This window comes from Neopsephotus bourkii, unplaced genomic scaffold (genome assembly GCF_033783945.1).
Source record: "Neopsephotus bourkii isolate Nb327-2 ecotype Australia unplaced genomic scaffold, CSIRO-AGI_Nbou_v1 NB_52, whole genome shotgun sequence".
NCBI lineage: Eukaryota > Metazoa > Chordata > Aves > Psittaciformes > Psittacidae > Neopsephotus > Neopsephotus bourkii.
Genome location: NW_026900569.1, coordinates 847,091 through 874,770, shown reverse-complemented (window position 1 = coordinate 874,770; position 27,680 = coordinate 847,091). Strand labels below are relative to the sequence as shown.

At 44.3% G+C, this 27,680-nt stretch overlaps 1 protein-coding gene across 2 annotated transcripts; it reads right to left on the bottom strand.

Moving 5' to 3' along the window:
• Positions 1-389: 389 nt before the first annotated feature.
• On the bottom strand, positions 390-26,649 carry RAD50 (RAD50 double strand break repair protein). Of its 2 annotated transcripts, XM_061347625.1 has the most exons (26): positions 26,464-26,649; positions 25,990-26,073; positions 25,600-25,751; positions 24,791-24,976; positions 24,440-24,644; positions 23,076-23,204; positions 22,075-22,240; positions 21,729-21,922; positions 20,970-21,176; positions 20,325-20,507; positions 19,964-20,121; positions 18,964-19,139; positions 18,318-18,555; positions 16,814-17,003; positions 15,849-15,975; positions 15,480-15,673; positions 15,088-15,198; positions 14,433-14,525; positions 14,239-14,352; positions 13,400-13,527; positions 12,357-12,581; positions 8,941-9,026; positions 8,386-8,528; positions 6,731-6,864; positions 6,148-6,321; positions 390-557 (listed from the first exon to the last, which is right to left on the bottom strand). In XM_061347625.1, the coding sequence occupies exons 1-26, from the start codon at positions 26,590-26,592 to the stop codon at positions 554-556; spliced, it is 3,930 nt and encodes a 1,309-aa protein (XP_061203609.1). In that variant the 5' UTR covers positions 26,593-26,649; the 3' UTR covers positions 390-553. The 2 variants fall into 2 exon arrangements, with proteins under 2 accessions (XP_061203609.1, XP_061203600.1); XM_061347616.1 differs by lacking the exon at positions 390-557 and having other exon boundaries at positions 6,108-6,321.
• Positions 26,650-27,680: the final 1,031 nt, after the last annotated feature.

Sequence of the window (27,680 nt, the reverse complement as noted above, 5' to 3'; positions counted from 1 at the left end):
CCAGTGCCCAAAGCTGGAGGTGGGATGCAGCGGACTGAGCCAGGGGTGGGCACTGGTCCCCGTGGTGGCAGCGCCTTGAGCACCAAGGAACATCACTGTTATCATGGTCAATAATGTTCCTCTGCTCTGTAAGCAAAGCAAAGCGAAGGCAGGAGGCGTAGCAGCATTTACCTGCGCTCTGGAGTTGAGCATGTGGATGCGCTGGGTGATCTCTGAGAGCTTGCGCATGGGAGAGGCATTCATCAGGGGTCTGGAAGAAACGAGCTGGAGCAGGAGGAGGGCAGCGAGAGCAGCCTTCAGGCAGGGGAGCATCCTGCTGCTGTGTGCTGGGCTGGCCGGGGCCCCTCTGCCTCGCTGCTGGGCACAGCATGGGTTTTATAGAGCGGAGAAGGACCAGCATCTCCATGGGCTGCCAAATATAGGTGTCTTCCTGTGCTGATGGGGCGAGACGGTGGGAAGTGCCCTTGCCCCAAAGAAGGGCATTATGTAATGATGGCAAAGGCTTCTCTCCCTTCACCGGCGCTATCTGTGTCAGCGACCATGCAGATCTTAATCACCTAATTGATAGATGGAGAGATACCGGGATGAGAAGCTGAGAATTGCTCTTTGATGTTTGAGGATCTATTTACTATTGAGTGCTTGTAACGTGCTGCATGTGGAAAGCCGTGAATGTGCACGACTCAACCGTGCACATTGCATGGGCAAAGCCAAGCCATGAGCAGATGAATGCCTGCAAAGCTTTCCTTGTCTCCACAGTGGAAAAGACAAGCAGTTAGGCAGGAGGACCGGCCTTGGGATGTGTGTGGCTGGATGCCTGCTGGGCTCCTGCCGTGCATGGCAGTGACTTGTAGGGGATGACATGACCCCATGGTTGAGTTTGGAGCCGAGCGCCGGGAGCCAGACCAGCTTTGTCATGGAGGTGGGTCCGTGTCTGGTGGCTGTAGCTCAGGGATCACACTCAGGTTAGAAACCCAGGGGATGGAGTGACACCAAAGCACTTGAATGTGCCCTGCCCTGGGGATTCCACCATCGGGGATGTTGGGGGGAGCACCCTGGTGCTGCTTTCTGGGGCACCCCAACCACCTCCTGCTCTGGAGACCTCTCCTCCCTTGTCGCTCCTTCTCCTCAGGGGCACTACAGGACCACAGTGCCCTGTGCCACAGCTCGGGTGGGAAAGGGCATCCCGGGTGCTGGCAGCACCGTGGGGCAGGAGCAGGCTGCTGCTGGAGGGCTGTGCCCTGCTCGGCCATAGGAGCAGCAGCGCCGGCGAGCTCCGGCCGCCAAAGTCAGACCCGAGAGAAAAGAAAAACCTCAAAACTTTTATCAAGATCCTGAACATCTGCAGAGACAAGAAAAAAAACCTCTTGCATGTAAAGGAAGAAGCGGCTGAGGGGGTTTTCTGCCGTGTGGGTGTGCGGGTTTAGCTGGGACTTGCTCAGCTCTGTAGCACCTATCCCAGCCTGTGGGGACGGCTCCTGCAGCACCCGGCTTGGCGCGGCGCCTTCCAGCCCCACGCAGGGCTGTGCCCATGGGCCATGGTGTCCCACGCTGTCCCCTTGCCATCCCATGCAGTCCCACGCTGTCCCCTTGCCATCCCATGCAGTCCCACGCTGTCCCCTTGCCATCCCATGCAGTCCCATCCAGTCCCATGCTGTCCCCTTGCCATCCCATGCAGTCCCACGCTGTCCCCTTGCCATCCCATGCAGTCCCACACTGTCCCCTTGCCATCCCATGCAGTCCCACGCTGTCCCCTTGCCATCCCATGCAGTCCCATGCTGTCCCCTTGCCATCCCATGCAGTCCCATGCAGTCCCACGCTGTCCCCGTGCCATCCCATGCAGTCCCACGCTGTCCCCTTGCCATCCCATGCAGTCCCACACTGTCCCCTTGCCATCCCATGCAGTCCCATCCAGTCCCACGCTGTCCCCTTACCATCCCATGCAGTCCCATTCAGTCCCATGCTGTACCCTTGCCATCCCATGCAGTCCCATTCAGTCCCACGCTGTCCCATGCTGTCCTGTGTCATCCCATCCTGTCCCACGCTGTTCCATGTCATCCCATGCTGTCCCACATGTTGAACCATGACAGGGGACATCAGAAAACCAGCAATAACCACCTCATCCTTGAGCAGACAATTATCACCATGGCTGAAGTGTGTTATTAGTAGGAATTCCACAGGGAAAAAGGGGACTTTCTAAAGTAGCTCATTTCTCCCCCAGATTCCTAAACGCCTTTTCCAAGCACTGCTGCAAGCAGAGGTGACACCGCTTGGGGCACCCCATGGCTCTGCTCACACCAACACCCTGCATGGCTGCCCTGGCTCGGGCAAACCGAGCTGCAGACCTCACCCTGTACCCGTCAGAGCCTTGTCACTAGCTGTGGACTCTTAAATTCCTTTAGAAAACATAGGAATTTGGGTTTTAGCTGTATTGTAATTGCTGTTTCTAATTCTCAGTGACGTCAACGTGTTGCACAGCCCCAGGGAGAACGGAACTGCACGTTTCTGCACCAAAAACCATGGCTTTTTCCTCTTTGGTTCCTCCTTTCCCAGCAGTGAGCCAAGGCTGGTTGCCCTCAAGCGCCACACACAAAGGGAAGAGCAATGGGACAGGCTGGAGCCGTGGCCACCACAGGATGGTACCAGTGGGCATGGATGGAATCAGTGGGAACAGGTATGGCCAATGGCTATGATCAGAGAATGGTTTGGGTTGGGAAAGCTCACCCAGTTCCACCCCCATGGTGTGGGATAGGCGATTGCCATAACTCAGACTTGCAGCTCCCTGTAGCAGCATCCCCTTCTCTTTCCTGGCTCTGTAGGAAAGGGGAGCCATGGTCTCTGCTTCCAGATGGGCTGAGTTTGTGCCTTCCCATGTACACAGGGTGCCGCAGCACCACTGTGGAGGCAGGCAGGAGGAGTGGGTTTCCCACCCAGCTGCATTTGTCCACCCCTGGCACCATGTACCCCACTTCTCCTGGGCGATTCCCAGCTCACGGATGGCTTTCCTTCTCCCATGGTTCCCTACTGCACTCAGCATGCTTCGTCCTGCAATGGGAGGTCAAGTTCTCCCCTATGGCAGTCCCAGCTGCACCGAGCCATAGGTTTTGTGGAGGAGAGAATGGGATCATGACATTAAGAGACAGTGTCAGAACTCACACGGTCCAGTGATACACACACCTCCAGGTCTCTCCCATCATTTTAGAAGGCCTAATTTTGGACAACCCTCCTGTTTCCTTCTTTCCAGTACTCTTCCAGCTTTGCCTGGTATGAAATCCTCATGGAGAAGTCACAACACAACGTTCAGAAGATGGTGAAGCTAAATACAGCATTTTCTAACATGAAAAAAACCCCAAATGTGGGTCACTGTGTAGTGCCTACAGCAATGTGGTATCTCTTGAATCAGTGGCTGACTTTGCAGATGCGTTTGAGCCCCAGGACATGGAGCCAGCGCTGCAGCGACAGCCATGGGGTTGTGTTCTGCAGAAACCAGATTACAAGAAGTAGGAGGAAGGTGATGGAGGAGAACTGGAAATTGCATCCCATTTCCCGAAGGTGTAAGCTTGCAGTAAGCAGACAGTCAGTGCTGGCTCCTGGCAGTGTCTCTGGGGTAGGGGAGTAAACAAACTGTCATAGTGAAATAGATTAGAAATGATATTTAATGTGACATTTAAATGCTATCAAAGCGAAATGATGAAGCTTTTGGAAGCATTGTCTCTGTTTACTGGTTTGGTTTGTGGGGGTTATTTGCAGATAACTGCATTGGCATCGTTCGTTGTAACTTTGAGGGCATGCAAGAGCTGTGCTTGCCTAAAAGGTGGCCTGCAGGAGCAGAACTGGACCTCACCACTGGAAGCTGCAGACAGGTTGCTCCATGGAGTAGCAAGTTACATGTTCTGTAAGTCACTCTGTTTACTTCAAGCAGGTCAGAAAGCAGTTTTGGTTGGGAAAAGAAGGCACAAATTCATCTTCCCTGAAGTGCTTTGGGCTGTGTTTGCCTTTGCAGCAGGAGGTAAGCAGGCAGCAGTGCTGTGCTGCACAAGTAATACTGAAAGAAACATCAGCAAATCAAAGTGTTGGTTTTCCGCTAACTGTAAATATACCTTAAATTTAAATAGCATCAATTCCACTTAGCAAGGAGACTGCTCAGACAGGGGTGTCCTGAAGCTCCTTTTTGTTCTAGTGAAAGCAGCTGCCAACTTGCTGAGTGCAGATGAACCGAAAATGTGATGTTAGTGAAGAAATCAATGCTGTGGAGGCTGTGAGGGAAGTCACTCAATTGAGTGGTGCATTGGTGCATGCTGCAGATCCCTGGCTCCGAGAATACTGGCAGAGTATCAGCCCCGCATCCTTTGGAAAGGATTTATACCCAACCAACCCTTCCCTGTCAACACTTGTCCATGTAGATGGGTGCTGGGTGCCTCCCTGGCTCTGAAATCACTGTGCCAGGTTGGACTCCTGGGCCTGCTGCAATTGTACTCAGTGATGCTTCTGTGATGGCATGGAAAGGTATTTTTAGTTGGTACTTTTGGCTCTTAGATTGTGGTACATCCGAGCTGTGTCTGCCTGGGGCTGTGGCCTCCTCGTGAAGGTGTGTGTCTGCGTTGTACAGAGTTGTGGCTGCCCATCCCTGGCAGTGTTCAAGGACAGGTTGGATGGGGCTTGGAGCAAGCTGCTCCAGTGGAAGGTGTCCCTGCTTGTGGCAGGTGCTTGGAACTGAGTGATCTTTAAGGTCCCTTCCAACACAAACCAATCTGTCATTCTATGATGCTTTTATGTGGAGAACAGAGCCACCCCTGTGCCGGGGTTTCTCTGCTGGAAATCCAGCCAAACCACAAGGGCAAGTGCAGAGCCACTTTCTTCACCACTCTGCCACCTGCACAGTGAGCTACCGCAATAAATCTGTGCCTCGTTTGCCTTAAAGCACCTCTGCTTGGTTCTGCACTCCAGTGTTGAACTTTGTGTAGCAGCATCATGTAAGGGCAACAACCCCTTCTCCATGATAGCCTGCTCCTGCTGCCCCCTCACCTTCGGTCCTTTACCTGCAGGACAAGGCTGGAGGAGACCGAGCCGGGAGCACAGGCAGCTGCTGCAGCAGCCTCGCTGTGCGCTCAGGCAGGAAGCGTGGTGGTGGAGCAGGGATCCCCTTGACGTGGCGCTGGGGGTGGCTGACTCTGCCCATCCGCAGCCCAGCTTCCTGTGGCTCAAACTACTTTATGGAAGGAGTGCCAGCCATGGCTTTAACCTAGGGCTGGGGGGGGAAAGGCACGGAATTCACAAAGGTTGAGGAGTTGCTTCTGAAGCTGATGCGATGCTCATGAGCTGGGATGTATGTGTCATGCTAAAACAAACTGGTAGGACAGGAAAAATTGAAAATTCAAAGTCATTTTTTTTTTCCTGTTGATTGTATCTGTAAGAAAATTCCCCTTCAGGAAGTAGTGCTAGAGTCAGTGAAGATTCTTAGCTAAAACTGCATCTGTAATGCATGGTGTAGCATTTTCCTCTGCCTTCTCCTCCCCCTCCTCCTGGTCTGGTGTTAATTGCTTTATCAGGGGACTGGTGAAAGAGCGTAATTGCTAGGAAGTCCCATTCATTTGCTTACCTGAGTGATTTCCCAGTGACGGGGCCACCCTGGTTCTAGTGACTTGCAGTTTAAGAAAATTCAGGTGGAAATCATCCTTAGTTCAAGTGCTCAGTTTGCGTCATTACCCTTTAAGGCACCTCTCCCCAGGTCCACCTAACTCTCTGGCCACAGAGGCACTGAAAAGCATCAGCTATTGAGATGCAGAGTCAGAGCTCTGCTGTTGTTGGGTCCTGTCTCTTCTGGTGCAGATGCCCAGACCCTTTAGGTGTTGGTGATGGTATCATTAAAGTGAGGGGCTCAGCATAGGCAGGTGCTGGGGCTGCCTCTGTCCATGGTGCTTAATGGGTCCAGATTGTTGTGATCCTTAAAACCCAGACACAGATTTATTATGCAAAAGCTTAGAAGTTATTATTATGCAATAGCTTCAGGTTTTAGCTAAAATTGTTACAAACCCCCAATAACATACAATACTAAGGAACTGTATTTTCAGGTGCCTTCACATGACCCCCTTACAGAGTCAGGCAGCCAAGCCAGGCTGTAACATGTAATTAAATTCCTATTGAACGTACACGCCCAGCGAGCTGGCGCTGCATTTTACAATCTCAGAGCACTGGTCCACGCTCTTCCTTATCCTGTAGAAAGCTTCCACGTATTCAGAACGGACCAGAAGCTCCACAAAATCCTCATCATGAGTGATCACCAGAAGCTGAAAGTTACGCTGTTGGGAGCGGTTTTTTATGATCCTACAAAGAGATAATGGTTAGTATTTATTTAAATCCCATTACTAGTGATTAATTACTTAGTAATTAACTAGGTACCAGTGATTAATTACTAGTCCTAGTCTTAGAGGACTTGTAAAAACAGAATGAAAGTATTTATTGATAAAAACATCTAACTGTTGATCGAAATGTTTAACTATTGCTAATGAATGACGCAGACCATTGAGCAACTTTTTTACCCACATAAAAATCCTTAAATTCTTTAAGAAACCCTCTTTCCTTTCCTAACAAAGGAGACAGAATCTAACCCCACTGCTTTGCATGTATACTTGCAGATGCTAACGGAGATAACACCAGCTTAAACTGTAATTAACTTCTGCCAAGTGCTATTAACATTTAAGAAATACCCATCTTTAATGTTCTCATCACTTACTGCGTGAGGGCATGGGCAAGAGACTCGATGTTTTCTCGATCAAGGTTGGTAGTAGGCTCATCAAGTGCCAATATGCCGCAGTTGACGCAGAATGTTTCTGCCAGAGCAAGACGGATAATGAGAGAAGCAAGCACCTAAGGGGAAAAAACATCACCACCAAAATCTCACTCTTCAAGGTATTTGCAGCAGATCTACATGCAACATGCTCTTCTTAATGCCACTACAAACCATGAGTAAAGTTCACGTAACAATGTGCTGATAGCTCATAAAAATGGCAATAATTAGTGACTGCAAAACTACGTTAAAAAGTCAGGTTTGAATTGAAAGAGCTGTTCTGCAAAGTGATGTTGAGAGCAGTCAAATACTCAAAAGTTGGAGAGATACTGGAAGTAAGGATTCCAACCTGAGGTAACGATGCCACATCACTGCCTTGCTCCATTCAAGCCCCACCATAACACATCAGGGACAGTGGAAATTTGTACAGGTGTCACTAGGTTTGACTTACTGACCTGACGACGTCCTAAACCTGAACACAGGAGGACTTGCCACCTTACACATTAGCTGTGTGTTATCGTACCTAATCACACTGCTACGAGATCTCCTAACTACTGAAAACTACAGAACCCTCGATGGAAACTGTGCTCTCAAAAATACTTTCCAATGATCACAACTGCTGGCATCACACTTCATGATCAAAGAATTCTCAGAATGTAAGCTAAGAAACTGTGAACAAGTTTCACTCTCATTTACATAGGACTCTAACGTAACATCCTAGAGTGCTTTAGGAGAGGACACATTTTTTGCCTATAGTGCTGTTTTAGAAGGTTTGGATTTCCCCTAGAATTCGTATGGAATTTTCAAACCCAAGTAAGCACCTACACTCATGTGGGATTTAATTTGACAGCATTTTTCACATTCAAGCAACAATACATTATTCACCTTCTGGTGAAACATCCTTTCATGACTCTACTGCTGTATGCACTTAAAGGTACTGTGTATAACTTTGTTTCATTCCTTGATTTCATTTTCTACTACTGCCTCTACCATCTGGTCATGGAAAAGGCGTGGCTCCCAAGAAACAGACTGGGCAAAGAATGGATGGAGAGCACACTAAGGAAGAAGACTTGGGAGTGCTGATTGCCAAGGAGCTTAACATGACCCAACAGTGAGCATGGTGTGGTATTCGGTGACATGAACTGAAGGGTTATGTTGAGCAGTAGGAGACAGCAGCATAACTTGCAGAAGAAGAGGTTTTACCACCCTTAGAGGTAGAAGCAGTTATGAAAAGAAGACCAAGGGCAGCCCTCAGGACATCAAAAATAAAGGAGCAAGTCAACAGACCTAAAGCTATGGGAACCTTAGTGGTAACTAGCAAGAGACAGACTGGGAGGATTTGAACTTGAGGAGAGGGAAGTTGAACTGTTCACTCCTGCAGGACTTAGACCGGTCCTCAACTGAAACAACCCCAAAACAGGGTTCAGAGGTTCAGGCTCATATATTGCATAGTGAGTAAAATCCAGACACGGTGAAGGGAAGCTGTACAGAACTGTAAGTTACATCTGGGGCCACTTGCTCTCCAGGGTCACTCAGAACACATCCCTCTCCTGCATTCACCTGCAAGTTTTTACTTTGTATTAAAAAGCAAATGCTGTTACCTTCTGCCCAGCACTACATCTTCCTCGCATATCCAGCGCTGTACCTCCCTTTACCATTACCACTCTGTAATTGTAATTTCTTCTTTTATCAGAGGCTGAGACATTCTCATCTCCATCAGAACGAATTTCTATGTACTCAATATCTGAAAACGGGAAGGAGACAGTTTTCACATTACTAAAAGTACCCCAGGTTACCAGGAGGTGAGAGGTCCAACATGCAGCAACCACAGAAGTTTGATTCAGAACTCCACCAATAGCTGTGTCTCTGAAAGGAGTTTTTCCTAAACTGAAAGAATGAACTTGTGCAGTTCCTCTGCTTCAATGAAACTTTACCTTTAGAAAACACAGGAAAGGGAAAATCAACCCTACTTATCCTGTAACTTGCATAAGTTTAATAAAAAGATTACAGTGGTGAACAACAGATGAAGCCTTTAGAATGAAACCAACTGGGTTTAAATCCTGGATTTTCCATGTTTTGAAAAGTCCCTTCCCCCTGCAGTGCTCAGTATCAAAGGGACACCTATGGGCAAAGCTAACAGTCAGAATCGCACATACCTTGTCCTCTGTAGGTGTTTCGCCAAAGTTCACGGATTATTTTGTTGATTTCTTCCATCTTCATGCTATGAAATGTCATTATTGCTCTAAAACACCAACAACAAATGCAAACTGTTAAGGTATGACCATGGACTGCCAGGGACTGAAGGTGCTTTAAGGAAGGCAGCAGCTCCCTTTCCAATCCCTAAATACTTGTACTAAAAATACAGTAAATACGAGTTCAATCTCAATGCAGAAGTATCTAAAGGCTAACACACGACTGCATAAATAACCCTGCTCTCACAAACAGCTCAGTCTCAAGAAGCAGCAGAGTCATGAAGACAAAAAGATTTGCAGTCACTCAACAGAGAGCAGCTTTACCTGGCTTTCCAAGAAATACTTTATGTGAGGTAGGTTAAAGACTGACACCAGGGACATGAATCTGATGTTAAGGTTTCCAAAACAGCAGTACTGTTACTCCTTGGTGCAGTCTCCCAGCAATGCAAGTAACTGGGTCTCCATAGAAAGGAGAATGGAGAATTCTTCTTGAGACTATAACTTATAATTGCCCAAAGAGACATTCTGACTAGAGCTGCCTTTTTCTTCAGCAGCAAGAGGAACATAGGATGTCACTATTTCCAATTTAATTCCCCAGCTTAATGTATCAACATGACTTTAGTTCAGTAACAGACAAACTCCTTATGGAAGCATTCAATAAAGGACAGGATGCCACATTCCTAACTTAGCTTTCTAAAGCCAAAAGTATACTTAAATGGAACAATATAGTGAAAACAAAATATACTTCTGAAATGGACTTTTACATAGGCCTTTCCTACTTCCCCTCTTCCAGGAAATATTTCCACCTCTTCTGGGGAATACTGAAGAATCAACTTTAATAGGATTTGTTAAGTCCAAAGAAAGAAGACCGTGTTTTCAACTGCTTACTTTGTCAAACCCAAGAACGCATTCCTCATCAATATTTATCATAAACCTCTAAATATTAAGTCAATAAAGATGATCAAGTGATAGCACAGAACACCCGAAAAGTCAGTTTTCCCAGCTACAGAGACAGCTTTCAATCTCTGGCCATTAGAGCTAACATTTCGTCTCACCGATCTTTGAGACGATTACCAATAAGTGATGCTTATCTATTCTTCTTGAAATTACCAGACTGGTTTCCTGTTTTGCCTTAAATAGGAACAATAGATGATGTGATACCATACAGAAAGATTCTGAATTCTAAAAGGGAAGTTCTTGGAGTGCATTTCCATTTAAGCTGAAAGGGAAGAATTATGCAAGCTCTGAACAATCTGGGTCTTCACAAAATACATTATGGCTTACCTTACATTTTAATTCTATGTTTAATTTTATCTAATCATTAAAACTGCTCAAAACAGGATTCCTCTAGACCATCTTTTCAACTTGGAAAGTTCTCATCCATTTAATTTTTCTCCTTAACCATCACGCTGTATGCTCAACCACACTACTGCTCTTCCATGCTTCTTTTCCCGACCCTTTTCAATACAGGAGACCAAAATTCCATACTCTATTCAAGACAAGGGTGTGCTGGGAATTCATACAGTGCCCAAATGCTTCTTTCTTTTTTCTCTCTTTTTTGTTCCTAATATTTACTTCATCTTTCTGTCACTGAGAACCAGTTTTGTATTTCCTAAAACGTATCCACTAACTCCAAGATCCTTCCCCGTCACCCACCAAGCTGCAGCACCTCACTGCAATTCCATTGTAACTGAATGTTCAGGGGGTTTTAGGGAGCCGTATCTTTTACCTTGTATATGTTTACAACTGATGAGATGCTGGTTTTGGCCACTCAGCCCAAGACTAGAAAACCAGCTTCCAGAGGAAGCAGAAACAATCACAAAGTTGACTACACTTTCCATCAAATGCAAACCTTCTGCTTTTCATCTTGCCTTCTCTAATATAAACACAAAACCACCCACAGTGGAAACAGTGGAAAGCCACCTTATATAGTAATATTCTTTCAAGCAAACACAATTGTTTACCTCAGAAGATCACGGGGAACACAAAAACTACCTGGTGTATCTTATTTGTGTCAAGATACGACCAGAAGATGGTAAAATATGTATGAGAGACTATGCAAGAAAGACGTGTTAATAATGAAGGATTTAAACCCAGATTACACCTTGCCTTAAATCGTACTGTGGAGCATTTTGAGACAGAATCATGGAATAGTTAGGGTTGGAAAGGACCTTAAGATCATCAAGTTCCAACCCCCCCTGCCATGGGCAGGGACACCTCACACTAAACCATCTCACCCAAGGCTCTGTCCAACCTGGCCTTGAACACCGCCAGGGATGAAGCATTCACAACCTCCCTGGGCAGCGCATTCCAGTGCCTCACCTCCCTAACAGGAAAGAATTTCCCCCTTATATCCAATCTAAACTTCCCCTGTTTAAGTTTTAACCCATTACCCCTTGTGCTGTCGCTACAGTCCCTAATGAAGAGTCCCTCCCCAGCATCCCTATAGGCCCCCTTCAGATTCTGGAAGGCTGCTATGAGGTCTCCACGCAGCCTTCTCTTCTCCAGGCTGAACAGCCCCAACTTTCTCAGCCTATCTTCATACAGGAGGTGCTCCAGTCCCCTGATCATCCTCGTGGGCTCCTCTGGACTTGTTCCAACAGATCCATGTCCTTTTTATATTGAGGACACCAGAACTGCACATAATACTGCAGGTGAAGTCTCACAAGAGCAGAGTAGAGATAATGTGAGACAGACTTTTAAGAACACATTTTCCCATTAGCCATCACAAATGCTGTAATACTTTACTTCCCTCACAACCAAAACCCACCAAGAGCACAGGCAGAAAGGAAAACCACCAGCAATTCTGACAGACACACAAAAGCATCCTAGAAATGCCTTCAAAAAGCTACAGAGAAATAGGGACAGAGGAACAGCCTTCGGCTCCACTGCCTCTTCAATGTGTCCTCATATGAAAACTGAAGCTGAATGTGTTTGTTGTCTGGATGCTCTATAAGCACCACTCAAATATGAGTCCTAACACGTGCAGCCATAACTCAAAATAGGTCCTACAGAGAGCTGAGAATAAATTCATAATGATCACTAGACTTATCTATGACTCTATTAAAGTCCAATTATTATCAATGCATTCACTGTATGTGCATTAGATACATTAACTTACAGATTTCCTACATCCTACCAACCTTGTGCAGTTTGTAGCATATTTTCATTAATTTGCTTTAAAAGTTGTACCATGTTATGCTATGTTAATATTTAAATGCCAGATTTTATAAAGAGAAATCATTAAATATCTCCAAGACTTGTACTGATTTCCTAAGTTACCCCTGGAAGTCTGAAACTGAAGCTGCTTCTGGATCAAGGTTATCATTAATAATAAAGATTAAAACATTGAAAAATCACCCCCAGATGACAATACTTACTTATCAAGAGCCTTGTAATAAAGGTCCAGGTCTTTGTTCACTAGCTCTGTTGTTCTCATGACAATCATCATGTCCCTGTATTTTTCCTCTGCATCTTTGAATTGTGGCTCTCGAAGCTCCTTTTTAAACCGGACAATCTCCTCCTCAAATCCACGCTGCCGACCAAGGGCAACATGATGGTTTCTTTTCAGAGATTCAATTTTCTCCTCTAGATGTTTCTGTTCACTGTGAAACCATAACTGACATGTAAGTCTTTCGTATTGAGTGTTTCACAATTTATCAGTCAGGGCTCTAGTTTGGAGTTGATGCAGGTGGCTCATTTTATTGTATCTATAAAGTCAGTTACAGTTAAAATTATAGTACTAACGTCACTGAAATGAAGACATTATTGAAATAAAAGCATTTTTAGCTTCAGGAAGAACATATTCAAATAACTATTGTGAGTGGGAGAAGCAAGTTACAAAGCTCGATGCCAAAGTGCTGCATGTAGAAACATACAAGTAATTATTCATTTCAGAGGTGGAAGTAAATTAGGATGCTGAGCAAAATAAGATGAATTAATTGAGTAACCCCTAAAAAGCTAAATAAATGGTTCACATGTAAGCACCAGCATAGGCCTAATTCCTTTTCAAAAGTGTTTATTATCAAAGCAATTAGTATTAAACTATTGAAGTAAATACAAGCTTTTCTGATGAGACCTACATAAGCAGACTGCAAATCACAAGTAAATATTCTGATCCAGAGACATGAGTTACACGGGGATTTCGCAATGGAATTCATTAAAAAGATGACTTAGACTGGAACAGGTATGGACACATGTGCATGTGTGTGTATTGCTAGCCAGAAGCACTATGTAATTCACTGACTCATTTATGTTGTCCTCATGGGGATATTACACAAACGTGAATTTGAAGCAGGAATTGGTCTACATGAATGGGGAGAGAAGTGGACCAGGAAACCCACTAAAAACCCAGTGAATTTCACCTTCAGACACCCAGTGAATTATTGTGCAGAACATGCACTGATCTTTGGAAGACACTTACTTTTTCATTTCCGGGACTTTCATTTCTCCCATCTCCCTCACAAGTTGCTTTATATTGTCTTCAACATCTTTGAGCTCTTCATTCCGTTTCCTCAAAGTAAGATTATCCTGCAGCCACCTTTCCTGTATCTGTCTCCACAGAAAGCAAGAACTTGTATAATGCTTCAGTATATTGATTCTCAATTACACAATATGAGTTCTGCACAACTCTAAAGCATGCTGCAAGCATAGAGTAACCGGTGACAACAAAAATTATCAGAGTGAGAACTCATCTTGTGCTGGAAATAGGGTATAATGGAAACTAGCAGTATATTTCATATTTCAATCTGAAGTAACAGTATTTATTGTCACAGGTGAACAGATTTACTGTCACAGAGTGATCCTGTGTGTGACTATTATTCAGTGTCTCAAACGGGGCAGTAATTTAGTCCCCCATGTCAGTGCTGTTAAGTTAGACAGTAAGAGGTGGGGTAGAACGGGGAAAGGCATCTTTCCTATAAGGAATGTGAACAGCATTTGAAATACGTACACAGGAATTTAAGGTACATAACAAAACCTGGAGGAAGTAGCAGCTTGTGGTACCTGCAGTTTGGTACCTTACTTCAGAGGGCAGGTATCCTCCACATAAAGGCTTTTAAAATGCATCTGCTTTTGTATAGGCAAATCTCAAGCTGTTTTCCAGCCTAATGCACACAGAGCAGCTATTCTGACTAACACCTGATCAAGTAAATCAAGAGAAGCCAAACTTGCCACCACCACAGACCTAGGCAGACTTAAACCAAACCCAGAAATCAGTTTAAACTATGCAAAAATACATTTACTCTAAACCAAAACATCTACCTTTTGAGTGTCAATATCCTGTCGAATCGTTTCCATCTCTTTACTTATCCTTTCCTTCTGTTTCTCCCAGTCAGCTAACTGAGAATTCACTTCATTAAGTTCAGACTCCTTTTGCTAAAGAAATAAAATAGCAGACAGTTTAAACACAGAAGCATTTCTGATGTCAACCCCTCATTGACTGGGGTTTAGGTTACCTTTTTATAGTCATCTCTTCCTTTTTGAATATAGTTTTCGATTTCTTTCACGTACTTGTTGATATCTTTAGCTTTCTCATTTATGCCATTCATCTGCAGGGAAAAGATTTCAAATGAAATGCAGTCTTTTGTTCAAGAACTGATACCCCCTGTATCAAATATTAGATACTCGATAACACTGCTGTCAAAATACAATTCCTCATCATATTCCCTTTAATTTGCTTATAAAGCCTTCAGCTTCTGAAACCCAGATGCTCCTTATCACCATGTGAATGTCTTCCAAAACAAATGGTAAATCACTCATTTGAGCTTATACAAGAGCCACTTCACCCAGGGAAAATGTGTTTGCCTCTTAGCAAGGACATGTTAAGATTCATCTTTCCTATTCCCCTTAGGTCTATTAGGAAGGGGTTCTTAGTATCACTGGTCACTAAATATGGGCAAATGTCCCTTTGTCAAGACAGGCAAAGGTTAATGACAACTGAGTTCATCTCCTGACCTAGTTATGCTCCTTTTCTTCCCCAAAAGCTCCACCAATCTAAAGCACCCACTAAAGTCACTGTTTCCTAAAAGCAAACTCATTACCATAGCTTCCATCCATGCCTGAAAACCAACATATAACCTTATCTTCCAGCTAAGCCAAGAGCAAACAAACCTTATCCTGTGTTTCTTTATTACTTGTAGTCCTTTTATTCACTAGATCCTCCTTCTCCTGCTGCAGCTTTTCTAAAGTTGTATCCAAGGGAAATAACTGTTCTTTTGCTTCCTGCAAAGGAGGTGGAGAAAATCCTTTTTATTTTCTTATTCCATTAAAGATCCATAATTTTTCCAAAGGATAAAAAAGTCATGTGGTTACTGAATTTTGTGTGTGTTATGTAATAAATGTGAAAATATGTATTAATATATTCTGGACGTTCCCAAAGATACGCAACAGCAGCACCTTAAAAATACACCCTATTTTCCAGGATTACAACGTTAAATATAGCAGGATTCCAAGTTTTCTCCCAGAACAACAACGCTAAGGGTTAAATGATGAGTATTTCCTACCTTGATCTCTCTGCCCAAGGTCTGAACCTCAGTGCTTAGTTCCGCTGCTTGCTCCTCCAGCTGGTGACGACGCTGCATGTTGCTGGAAATCTGAAGCTTCTCTGCTTTAAGCTCATTAACGGTGCTCTTCAGCTGCTGGATCTGATTTTGTTGGTCTTGCTTCAGTTTCTGGTTTAACTCAATTTTACCAGTAACTGCCGATGAAAACAAACACCGAGGGAAACAATCTGTTATTACAAACATTATCTTCCGCATCAAAAGTCGAGTCTAAATTAAGCCAAAGCAATCATTAAACTAAAACGTTAATGGCAGGAAGCTTGGAACGTTCTTGTCAATGCAAAAATAAAATACCAGTCTTGTAGGACCTACCTGTATCCCACAAGTGCTTTTTCTCTTGTTTTTCTTGGCTTACTTGTAGAACAGTCCTACTTAAATCGACCCCTAGCAGCTTAGCCTCCTGCTGAGCAATTTTACGTTCAACATCCCTAATATCAGTCTGAAAGTATGAGGAAAAGCACTATTACTATTGTAGTAGTGTTTAACAATGTATTTTTCATCTCTGGCACAAAACAACATCATTGGGGCGCGAGGCAGACGTGACTCAATGCGTTCACATTTATCCCTGCTGCTGGAGCAATGTCACATCAGTATCAGGAAGGTTCTGTCAGCCACAGGCTGCTGGAATCTGGAATCCCTATTTGTGAAAGGAAAACAGCCAGTGTGGATGGACGGGCTTTAGACACCCCATGTCCACCTCAGAACAGTTACATGGGCAAGAGAACCATTGGAGCCTCAGGAGCTGCTGCCACTTGTGAAGTGCTCTCAGTCCTTTGCCTGGCTCCAGGCTCTCTCGTGGTTCTTGGTCAAGCCAAGATATTGTGTTGGTAATACAGGCATGTAGACTGTCAGAATAATAACAGTGTAGGATTATCCATTCCCCTTCACCATATGGCACACAATGAGGAAGACATGACAAGATTTCAGAAAGTACATGGAGTAAAAGCTAAGAATACACTGAACTATAACGACTGCAAGGACTGAAATACACTTTGGTGTACTTCCAGTCATGCTCCAGTTCTGGATTATGCCTTTCTTCCCAGTTACTATAGCACAGAATGGAATCTGAACTCAAGGGACTCTGTGGTCCTCAGAAGAAAAAAATCATTGCATAAAGCTTGAAGCTTTACCAGCACCAAGCTCACCTCTCCTATGCTGTCTCTGAAAGTATTTTTACTTTGCTTCAAAAGTCTTAAGACCTCCAGGTTTTGTCATATTACTGAACAACTACATTAGTGAATACCATTTGATATAGTAAAAGAAATTACCAAACATACCTGGTACCTTTCCATTAGGGTTATATCCTGTAAACGTGCCTTGGCACCCTCCTCCTCAGACAAATCTGTCTGCAAGAGTAATTCCTGCTCTTCTATCTCACCCTTCAGGCCTGTCAAATCCCTGTTTGCATTCTGTATCTTGTTCCTCAGGTCCGGTATGTCCCTCGTTTGGAGTTCAACCACAGTTTGCCTTGAATAAAACAGAAATCCATCAAATTTCCTTTGCCAAAACAGCAGCGTAAGTTTAAGACATTCAAGATCACAAAGTCTGTGATAGGATCTAATAGCGGAAGACTAAATTTAGCCAATATAATTCCCTTAACCTTGCCCGTATTTGATGAAGCTGATGTTATACACCCAGCTAAGGTACCACATCCTTCGCGTTGGATAAGTGAGGTGAAACAAGCGAACAAAATCTCTTTCGGATTTAACTTCAGCAAGGGCTCAAGGGAGGGATGAAATCCCCTGTGCAAGGGTGCCCTCTTGTGAAGGAAAGGATTTCTTGAGGCTCAAGCATCCTCATCTCCGGGCAGGAAAACTGCAGACTCTGCCCTTACTCTGAATGCTGTTTGTATGCTAAGAGAAGAGAAAACCAGGACTCCGACCAAACCTCTTTAGGCCAAGTGTTATTTGTTGATGCTTTGGAGCCTGTCAGTATTTTCATAGCTTTAAAAAGACAGACTGATTCAGCCTGGAAACTGGGGAATACCGCAGGCACCTTTCCTGCACTTGTTAACGTTACCTACACTTTGTGTTACCCTGCGTGTCCAAAACACCCCCCACAAAACCACCCAAACATCCAAACCCAACATAAAAAGTAACTACAATAACAGAATTCCCTCCAATCTATGGACTGTCTGTATCAGAGGCAGACATTCATTCCCAAATAATGGAGATGCAGCTGAGTGAACCTCAAGGAAACAAAAATGGCATTTATGTTTTAATGGCGTTAGGGAAATCCACTATAAAATCTAGAGATGCCTTTCTAAACCAGGACAGTTCATATAAAACTACTGTTAGAAGAGATATGAATCAGGATATTATTCGAGGGTGTTTAATAGAGGTTCAGCTCCCATTCTGGCTCTACAAACTCTCATTTCAGCTTTGTTAAGACACATATTGAAGGTGATGTGGTATAAAACACATTTCAGTAATGACAAAACCAGTCTGTCCATTTCAAATTACAAGGATAAGTAACAAGGAGGGGAACTGTGCCTCTATAGTGTAACTAATCAGTAGAAAATGAGCACAGAACTACTTTTTCTCTCTAACTCTCATGAGAAGCCCCAAACGACCCGAAATACCAGGCATATAAAACAGTTTATCATTAAAGTCCAAACGCGTGGAGAACAAATGCTACGAAGACACTTAACAACTGAGAGCTCCTGATGAATTAACAAGCACTACAATCAACCCTCCTCGATGTCTGCATTCCTTCTAATAATAAAACCCAAGGATTTGAAAGCAACCAGCCTGCACCAATCCGGGGCGCTAAGGACTTTACCTCAGTGGTTTCAGACTCATCATTTCATCACGTTTCTTCTCTTTCCTTTTAAGCTCGGACTCTGTTGACTTCAGTTTGTCTGGAGCAAGACGCAGCTTAGACTGCAGATCACTGATGACATCTTGCAGCTCGGCCTCTGTTTCAAACCCTCTCTGGCAAACGGGACAACACGCCTGGTTGTCCTCTGTCAGCTGCGTGATGAACTGGGAATAAACGGCTGTGGCTCCCGCAAGCACGGCTGGGTTAAGAAGAAAAGACTTTATGTTGACTAAACAAGGAATAATCAGATCCAGTCTGTACTTACCATAAGGCAACATTACAACCCATAAATCACATGGGTAGGGAACTGAAATGGCTCTAAGCGGCCTGGTTGGAATTCAGTGCTGCCCCTGCTTTCAGCAGGCTGTCCTGAATCACCTCAAGTCCCTGTCAACCTGAATTCTTCTATGAGTGTTTTATTAAACCATGCTCATCCCTCTGCAATCAACAGCAGAAGTGATTTAGGAAAAAACAGTAAGATGCAGTAAAACTCTTTTCTCCAGTCAGTTTCTGTGCCTACCATCTGCCCTGCAAGAGCAACAGATCATCTCAGTATCCGTGGCTTAAAACAAGCTTCAGGAAAGGAAGTAGCTATATACGGAGGTACCTCGCTGTTTTGAGCTCTTCTCAATTTCATCCTGAAGCTTTTTCAAATCACTGTCGAAGTCCTGGCTTCCACACACACCAGAGAGTTTCTCTTCATGAAGGGACAACTGCTCTTCTTTGTTTCGCAGCTCACCGTTGATGTGAGTTTTCTGATACTCTACCGACGCCAGTCGCTTGCTGAAACATCAATCAATGCACAGATGCTTTTGCTACAAAACCCCACAGATTCCAAACTGCTTAAGCCAAAACAAAGACTTGGGAAGATGATCTGAAATTGATACTACAGAGCTGTTCACCAGTTCTTCTTTAGTGACATTTCAGGGAATCCATAGCATCAATGTTTTATTGACTAAAGTAAAGCATAAAGTGCTTCATTTTAATTCCCTTTTGGTTTATTGCTGCTTACTGATGAGAAGCTCATTTCTAGCAACAAAGCTATACAAAACTTCACAGAGTAATGCAATATTAACTTTTTTGCCCACTACAACAATTACTGCTTATGAGATACTACTGAACCTCTTAAGCAAAGAATGCTAGCACCCTTCTACGTATGTTCCACACTTCTGAATCATGCAATATTCTTGTACTTAAAATCTTGGGGGTTTGTTTTGTGGAGGTGTAACGTGCATCATTACCCACTGTGGTGATCTCACCTATTCCTTCTAACAAACTCCTCTATGTAATCAAATGAAATCAGGACAACACAATCACATATGAAGTTGTCATACGGTCACCAAGTACTGTGACTTACAAGAAGGTCAGATCAGCAGTCTCCACTATCTGCTTTTAGTGCTGCCTCTGACATGCTACACATCCTGTAATTTATTAACTAGCACAAACTGTGGCAGCCCTACATTGCACAAAATCTGCAGGATGCTTCTCTGATTTCTGCACATAGCTAAATAAGCAATCATAAAGTAACACGTATATTAAGCATATTAAACTTCCCAACATTTAAATTCATATAAATACTTACAGGTCATAATCAAACTAATACGTACTTGAGGCTGCCAAGATTATCCCTTGTCTGATTAATCTTCCTATTTTTACTATGAAGCCAGTCTTCAAGCTGGTTTTTATTTGGGAAGTATCCCAGCAGTGATGTCAGTTCCTCAGAATGTCTTGCTTTTACTTTTCTGATCTGCTCTTCTTTGTCTGCCTGGGGAAATGAAGCATTCTGAGTTAGTTTTTTCATATCTTCAAGCTCATGTCACTCAATGTGTTCATGCAGTTAACGGCTTCTCTGCAGTCAGACAGAAGCTTTACGTATGATTGTTGATAAACACCTGAAAACCACACAAATCTTGAGGCCCTGCATTCATTTTATGTCCTTGTCTCATGAGATCATGATAGAAAAATTACTTTGTCTTTCTTCAGCATCTCCATTTGGGTAATAGTTGTGGTATGTAGATTCAATTGTTCCATCTCTTGATCCAGCTTCCTAAGAGCTTTGTCCAGGTTTATTTTCTCATTCTGCAGAGTCCTTACTTCCAGTTCCAATTTCTCCACATTGGTGCTCCTCTCAGTCTTCTCCAGCTCCTTTTCCTAAACAAAAGCCCAGAAGACTTACGCAGTCAATGAAGTCCTAACTAAAGGTAACAGAAGAGAGCTCTCAAGCTGCCTGGCAGCAGTGTCATTTGCTGTTACAGGAATGACACAAGATTTATAAAGAATAGATGAAAAAGGACAAAGGCTGTGATATTGGCATATTTTTCTGGCCCAATAATCTAAGACTGATTGATCTTATGATATTCCCCAGCTGTGGCTATTATCCTACTTATACCAAGCAGCATCACTCTGTCACTATGCATGCAGTACAGAAAAAGTAGTGAACAGTCCCTGTCCCTGACAGCACACCATCTAAACAGACAAAGCATAAGAAAGGGGATTAAAAGGGCAAGAAGACAGCAGATGGAGTAAACATCAAGAGGTTTTTGTTTGTTTTAATGATAAAGCCAAAAGGTTTTACTTCAAACTCCTGTAAATGCTTTAGAAAGACGAACTTACTGTCCTGGCAACCTCCAGCTCCAGCTCCAGAATTCTGTTTGAAAACCCCTCCAACTGCTGCAATTCATTTATCACGTTCTTCAGCTCAGCTTGTTTCTCAACTTTAATGTCTGATTTCAGGTCAATGGTTTTTTCTAATCCAGTTTTCTGGTCTCTTTTTTCATCTATCTCCTTCTGTTTCATTGCTTCTTTTAGTGTAAATTCTCTCTGAAAGAAGTCAGCAACAATATACTCATTTTTTCACAGGGAAACAGCATTTAAACACACTTGTTCACACAAGCTTGTGAACAGTCACCACCGTAATACAAGCCATTGAAATAACGCAGATAACTAGAACTTGTCAGGGATTTTCTGCTGAAATGTCTCGATAGGAAGAAGCAGATGCATCGCACTGGAGTGTTCCGTGAGAGCAGCTCCATTCTGAAGACAACTTCAACAAACAGTTGCTTGTTTTTAAACCAGCTGCCCACTGTAATTCATCCTCAGGCTTTTCAGCTTCTCAGTGATTCACCCGCCTGAGAGGGCTGCTAAGAAAAACCTATCCAAAGAGCTGCCATCAGGTCACTTGATGACCACACTGAGTTCCAAAACTCGTCTCCAAGGAAAGATTCAGGCAACCCATAATAAAGAATTCTAGAAGGAAAACCAGCTTCCTTTCCCTCCCAACATTCTTCCTCCCAGCACCATGAAGACACCTACGGAGCAGTATCACACTGCTAACCAATACTAACTCCACTACTGAACCAACAAAACTCTCACCATCAAATGCTGCGCAGCTTCTGTATCTCTTTTCTGCCTCTCCTTCAACAACCTGTGAAAACTGGTAATGTGCCATTCATTAAAAGGTGTCTGCTCAAAACCATCTAATTCCAGCTGTGCTGCCAAGGACTGAATTAGTGAATCCCTCATGGAGATGTGCTCTTGGTGACGATCTGCTTCCAGCTGAAGACGACCTTCGCAAGACAACATGACACAAACGCTCAAATACCAAGGCAGAAGAGATATATTGAGGATTTACAGTTGGTTGTGACTCATTTTCTGGAAGTTTTTGAAACTGGGTATGTTTTAAACACCACAAAAAGGGTAGAGATGAAGTCTAAAATACCTCGTTCAATAAGGAGCTCTGATTTCTCACTGTTAAACCTCTGGCACTCTTTAGTGGCTCGATCTAATTCCCGCTTACAGTCTAATAATCTCTTCTCCTTCTCCTTCACTGTTTTCTGGTGGCTCTGGTACCTATCCCTTAGCTGTTCATCTGTTCCTTGAAACACCTGTACAACAAACATAAAAAGCTGCCTTGATTCTGTATTAATTACATTTATAAGCCCATTATTGATGTTTTAGAAAACTTACTGTTTTTGCCATAACACAATAAGACATAAGAAATAAACACCTCCCATCCAGAAGTTCCATATGAAGACACACACTAGGAAAACCCGAATGTGCTACAGGCAAAACTGGGAAAAGAAGATCTGTTTTTCTTAGCCTGATAAATTCATCGAAATTCTTACCACCAAAGGATTTCTTCCCATTTACCCAAGTGGTTCTAAATGCCCTGGCACAATCTCAACAAAAGACTGACCGTTGTTTCTTATTTTAAGAGAAAGAAAGAAAAAATCTCCAGGGAAATGAGCAATATTCATGTCAGGAGACATCCCATAATGGTCAATCTGGCTGTCATCAACCTATTGTGAGAAATATACTGTTACCCACCATAGGGCATTGTTACCAATAATAACCACTTTTATGAAAACTTGTTAGTATTTCCTGACGAGCCAGATGATGGAGAAGGAAAAAATTACAAAAAGCCATTTAACCCAAATGACACAGACACTAATACAGCTTTACGGAGCCGTATTTGCAGTATCTGATAATATCAAGTGAGTTACATGGGCTATGGAAATACTCTTCACCAACATCTAATGCATAACAGAACATATACTTAGTGAGGAGGCATCCTTGCCCATGGCGGGGGGGTTGGAACTAGATCATCTTAAGCTCCTTTCCAACCCAAACCATTGTATGATTCTACGTAGTTCACTGGGTAGCAAAAGACAGACTGATTGTACAGCAGAAGGGATGACAGCATGGAATTTAAGAGGCAACCTTCTCCATCTTCTGTTGCAAATCCTGATTATCCTTCTCCATCTGCCGCCTCCTGCTCTCCAGGGCCTTGATGTCGTTGTCTATCCTCATGACCTTGGTGAGATTCTGTTCAACTTTTGCCAGAGAACTCTGCAAAGGGAAGAATGCTGCAAGTAAAACATCTCACAGCTGAGGAACCCCCCAGTCTATTGCTTCACACAGCAGTATACATGAGAAACTTTCACCTTATGAAGTATTTTACCCCTGGGTCAGAGCAATACCAGGCACAGCTACAGGCTGGGCAGAGAAGAGATTCAGAGCAGCCCTGCAGAGAATGACTTGGGGGTGCTGGTCGATGAGAAAACGAACATGAGCCAGCTTCAGTGTGTGCTTGAGCACCGAAAGCAACCATATCCTGGGCTGCATCAAAAGGAACGTGACCAGCAGGTCGGAGGAGGTGATCCTGCCCCTTTATTCTGCTCTCGTGAGACCTCACTTGGAGCATTGTGTGCAGTTCTGGTGTCCTCAACATAAAAAGGACATGGAACTGTTGGAACAAGTCCAGAGGAGGCCACGAGAATTATCAGGGACTGGAGCACCTCCTGTATGAAGACAGGCTGAGAAAGTTGGGGCTGTTCAGCCTGGAGAAGAGAAGGCTGCATGGAGACCTCAGAGCAGCTTCCAGTATCTGAAGGGGGCCTATAGGGATGCTGGGGAGGGACTCTTCATTAGGGACTGCAGTGACAGAACAAGGGGTAATGGGTTAAAACTTAAACAGGGGAAGTTTAGATTGGATATGAGGAGGAAATTCTTTCCTGTGAGGGTGCTGAGGCACTGGAATGGGTTGCCCAGGGAGGTTGTGAATGCTCCATCCCTGGCAGTGTTCAAGGCCAGGTTGGACAGAGCCTTGGGTGCCATGGTTTAGTGTGAGGTGTCCCTGCCCATGGCAGAGGGGTTGGAACCGGATGATCTTAAGGTCCTTTCCAACCCGAACTATTCTATGATTCTATGATTCCATGATTTTTAAGAGTAGGGGGTTTAAGTTTTACTTTAATTTTCATTTTAGTTACAGGTTATCATGGTTCTAGTTACCAGCTAAATCTGAGAAAGAGAGGTTTTAAATTAAGCTATAAATCCCCAACCCTGCTACAGGAATTTCCCAAAGGATGCTCAAACCTCCATTGACTGTTTACAAACTAGACCAGCATCTGCCAGGGTTGTTGAGGTATGCTCGATTCTGCCTCAGAGCAAAGGAGAAGATAACACAATATAAAAGACTAAGATCTCAATCAAGAAATTCATCAATCTTTCCCACTTTTCTGTGTTCTTTAGTACTTATGAACTGCTTTGTATCGAAGTCTTAATGTAATTATCATGCAAAGTACCTTGAGAGGATCAAGCTGACTCTCAATTGCTTTTACGTTCTCCTTAGAAGCAGCCAGCTGAGCCTCTCTGCTGCTCAGATGATCCTGGATTTCCTGTGCTTTCTCTTTATTCTGTTTCAGGTATTTCAGCTCTGTCTGACACTCCTTGACTTTCAAGCCTTGTTTCTGCCGGACCTGACGGAGCGTTTCAAGTGCTTTAATATACCTGTAAACCAGACAACATCTCAGATCCTATGGGCCATACAGTAACAGTGCACAAAACAACACCTTAGGCATCCTCGTCAGCAGCTACATTATTAGGGAAGACAAGTCCTTACTTAGGTGTTATTTAGTTACAGTAAAGAGAAAAACCTTGTTGCTGAGAAGATCTCATCAAACTTCTGCTTCAGAGCCTTCCCTTCACTTAGTGGCCAGTTGGATTCTTCTTGGTGGCAGAAAATGACATTGTTGATCACTGGTTTGGAAACCCCAAGGGAGCTGATCATCTCTCGATCGATTTCAGCACACTTGGAGCTCAGACTGACCTTCTCCCCATGCCTACGTAGCACAGGTAAAGAAAACCCCCAAAGCAGTTACTAGCAAGTCCTTGTAAAAGCAGTAAAGTGCATTTTAAGCAGTGTAATCCCATTGCAATGTACTGATTAAAAACCTTAACAAGCTACCATTTTTAAGCATGTAATTACCATTTTCAGCCCATGCAGTTAACACTGTCAGAGTCTGTATCCAAGGCTATCATTACACATTTTATAGCTACGCAGAACCACCAGAGGGAATAAAAAAGATCTTGAATGCAGTGAACACACTTGTCAAATAGTGGAGAACAGAGTTAAATGTGGGCCCACAATGATCTGAAACTGAAAATGGTGCTGAAGGAAGCAATGCCTACATATTGCACACAATGCTACCTTCAAGCTGTATCATCATTAATAATGATCATTATTAATATAATTTTCAAAGAAATGCAAATGGGCATTTCCTAAAGTAGTGGCTAACAAATGGAGGAATTTCTTAACTAATAAAGGGATATAACTGCATCTAAGAGCACCGGTGGCTACTTCAATGAATACATTATTAAGCTTTCCCTTGTCTTACACACAAAAATACACAAACCCCAAGCTGATCTTCATGCCAGAGTAAAGAAGCAAACCTTGACAACTTACTTTGTTCTAGTAATGACAGATTCAAGGGTTTTAAATTCTGGTTTCTTGCTTTTCTGGGAGCAAACCATGGATCGCTGGACAGCTATGAGCTCTCCATTTACATCTCGAAACTGCAGTCGAATCTGAGCTCGAACATCTGTTTCATTGGCAACCTTCAGTAGAAACAAAATCCTGAGTAAGGGGAATTCTTGTCAGTGTCCACACACAAATGGCCATTCCAACTGTGGATAATGTTCTGTGTCCCCCAGATCCCTGTTTTTCCTGAAGCAACACAGTCAGCTCCTGTCTGCTTAGAACTAGAGCATCCCTGTTTCCATCACAAACCTGAGTGCAGTGAAGTGTTTTAATTAGGAATATACACACATTCAATCTAATCACTGCGACTTTTACCTTTGGATCGTGAACAAATGAGCTTCCTTTGGTGCCAGGAGGAAAATCTCCAGTGGACATGTATTTAAGACATTCAATGATGGTCTGTGAAAACAGAAATAAGTATAGAGTTATAATGGCAATTTAGAGGGAACAAGATGGACTGCAGGCAAAACCAACCAAATATTTACAAACGGGTTAAATATGCAAGGAGAGAGAAATATGAAACAACTTTCTATCTCTTATCACTAGAATATGGTCCTTTGCAAAATTAGCTTTAACCAGGATCTGTGTCAATTCCTTATGAAAATATCAACCAGTGTCCACAAAACCCAGGCATGAAAGCAAATCCTGAATAACGCTAAACACAGCCTTTGCAGTGAACAGCAAGATTTTTGCAGTCTCATTCATATCTTGCTGTAAAGATCACTATTTGCATTTTGAGGCCTTCTAGACCTATTTACAGTTCAAACCCATACATATGCCAAGCCTTACCGTTTTCCCGGCACCATTTGGTCCCACTAAAATAGTTAATGGATTAAAAAAGCTGATAATTTGTTTGTTCTTATCCTCCACACCAAAACTCCTCACCCCGAGGATACTCATTTTCTCAATCCGCGACATTCCTATGGCACTTCCCCTCCTCCAGGGGGAACGTTAAAAGCCTGCAAAACAAAACCCTGTGAGAAGCGCAGAAGGCAAAAATCACAGCGCCTCACTGAAAGCGCACGAGGCATCTCTGCAAGCATGAAATATTATGGCTGGCTTTAAAATCATAGCTGAGACTCCTCAGTAATGGCTCAAGTAACAGAACTGATAAGGCAAAACGAGAAGCTGTGGCTGCCCCATCCCTGGCAGTGCTCAAGGCCAGGTTGGACACAGGGGCTTGGAGCAAGCTGCTCCAGTGGAAGGGGTCCCTGCCTGTGGCAGGGGTTGGAGCTGGAGGAGCCTTAAGGGCCCTTCCAATACAAACCAGTCTGGGGTTCTGTGATTTGTTTTAACCCGGGAAGCTAACCAACTCCAAGTTATGAGCAGTATCACACATTTATCAATAAACCAAGAACAGCGGCCAAAAATAAGCCTTGATTCCACATCACAAAAGCCCCACACCCGCTTTCAGAATGCCCCAAATACACCAGAGGCCCCAGTACCGATTCTCTTTAAAAACTCCATCGGAGCACCGCAACGCTGCGAGAGCTTCACTCCAGCCGCTGCTCCCCACAGGGCCGCATCCAGACTCCCACGGGACACCCAGGTTAACTCCGTCCCGACACCGGGTGCGGGGGCAGACGCAAAGCAGGGGCGGGCACGACCCACGGGTGGTGGGGGGGAGCCGATGGAGCCAACTCCGCCCCCGAGGCCGCCGCTCCCACGGCGCACACGTGCGTCCCAAGCCCGTGTACAGCGATGCGCTCCCCAAGGCCGCAGGACCGCGGCTCGGCGCCCGCGCTGCTCCCCGACGGCTCCCCCCGTGCTCCCCCAGCCCCGCCGCCTCCCGAGCCCCCGCCAGGCCACGGCTGCGGTCGGAGGCACCGGGAGGAAACGGGCACTTCCTGGGCAGAGGCGGCAGCGGGAGCAGGGGGGGGTTCCCCGCCCGGAGCCCGCTGCAGAGCGGGGGGTGAACGGGACGTTCCCCAGGGAGCGGCGATGGCACCGCCGCGGCGGGAGCGGGCCCTCCCCTCCCCTCCCCTCCCCTCGCCCTTTAATACTCC

Coding starts and splice junctions, on each gene's coding strand:
- RAD50 (XM_061347616.1), bottom strand. CDS start 26,592: ATGTCGCGGATTGAGAAAATGAGTATCCTCGGGGTGAGGAGTTTTGGT. Junction 24,645..24,790: donor GAGATCTTCTCAGCAACAAG/GTTTTTCTCTTT, acceptor TCTGGTTTACAG/GTATATTAAAGCACTTGAAA. Junction 20,508..20,969: donor AGCTGGAGGTTGCCAGGACA/GTAAGTTCGTCT, acceptor GCTTTTGTTTAG/GAAAAGGAGCTGGAGAAGAC.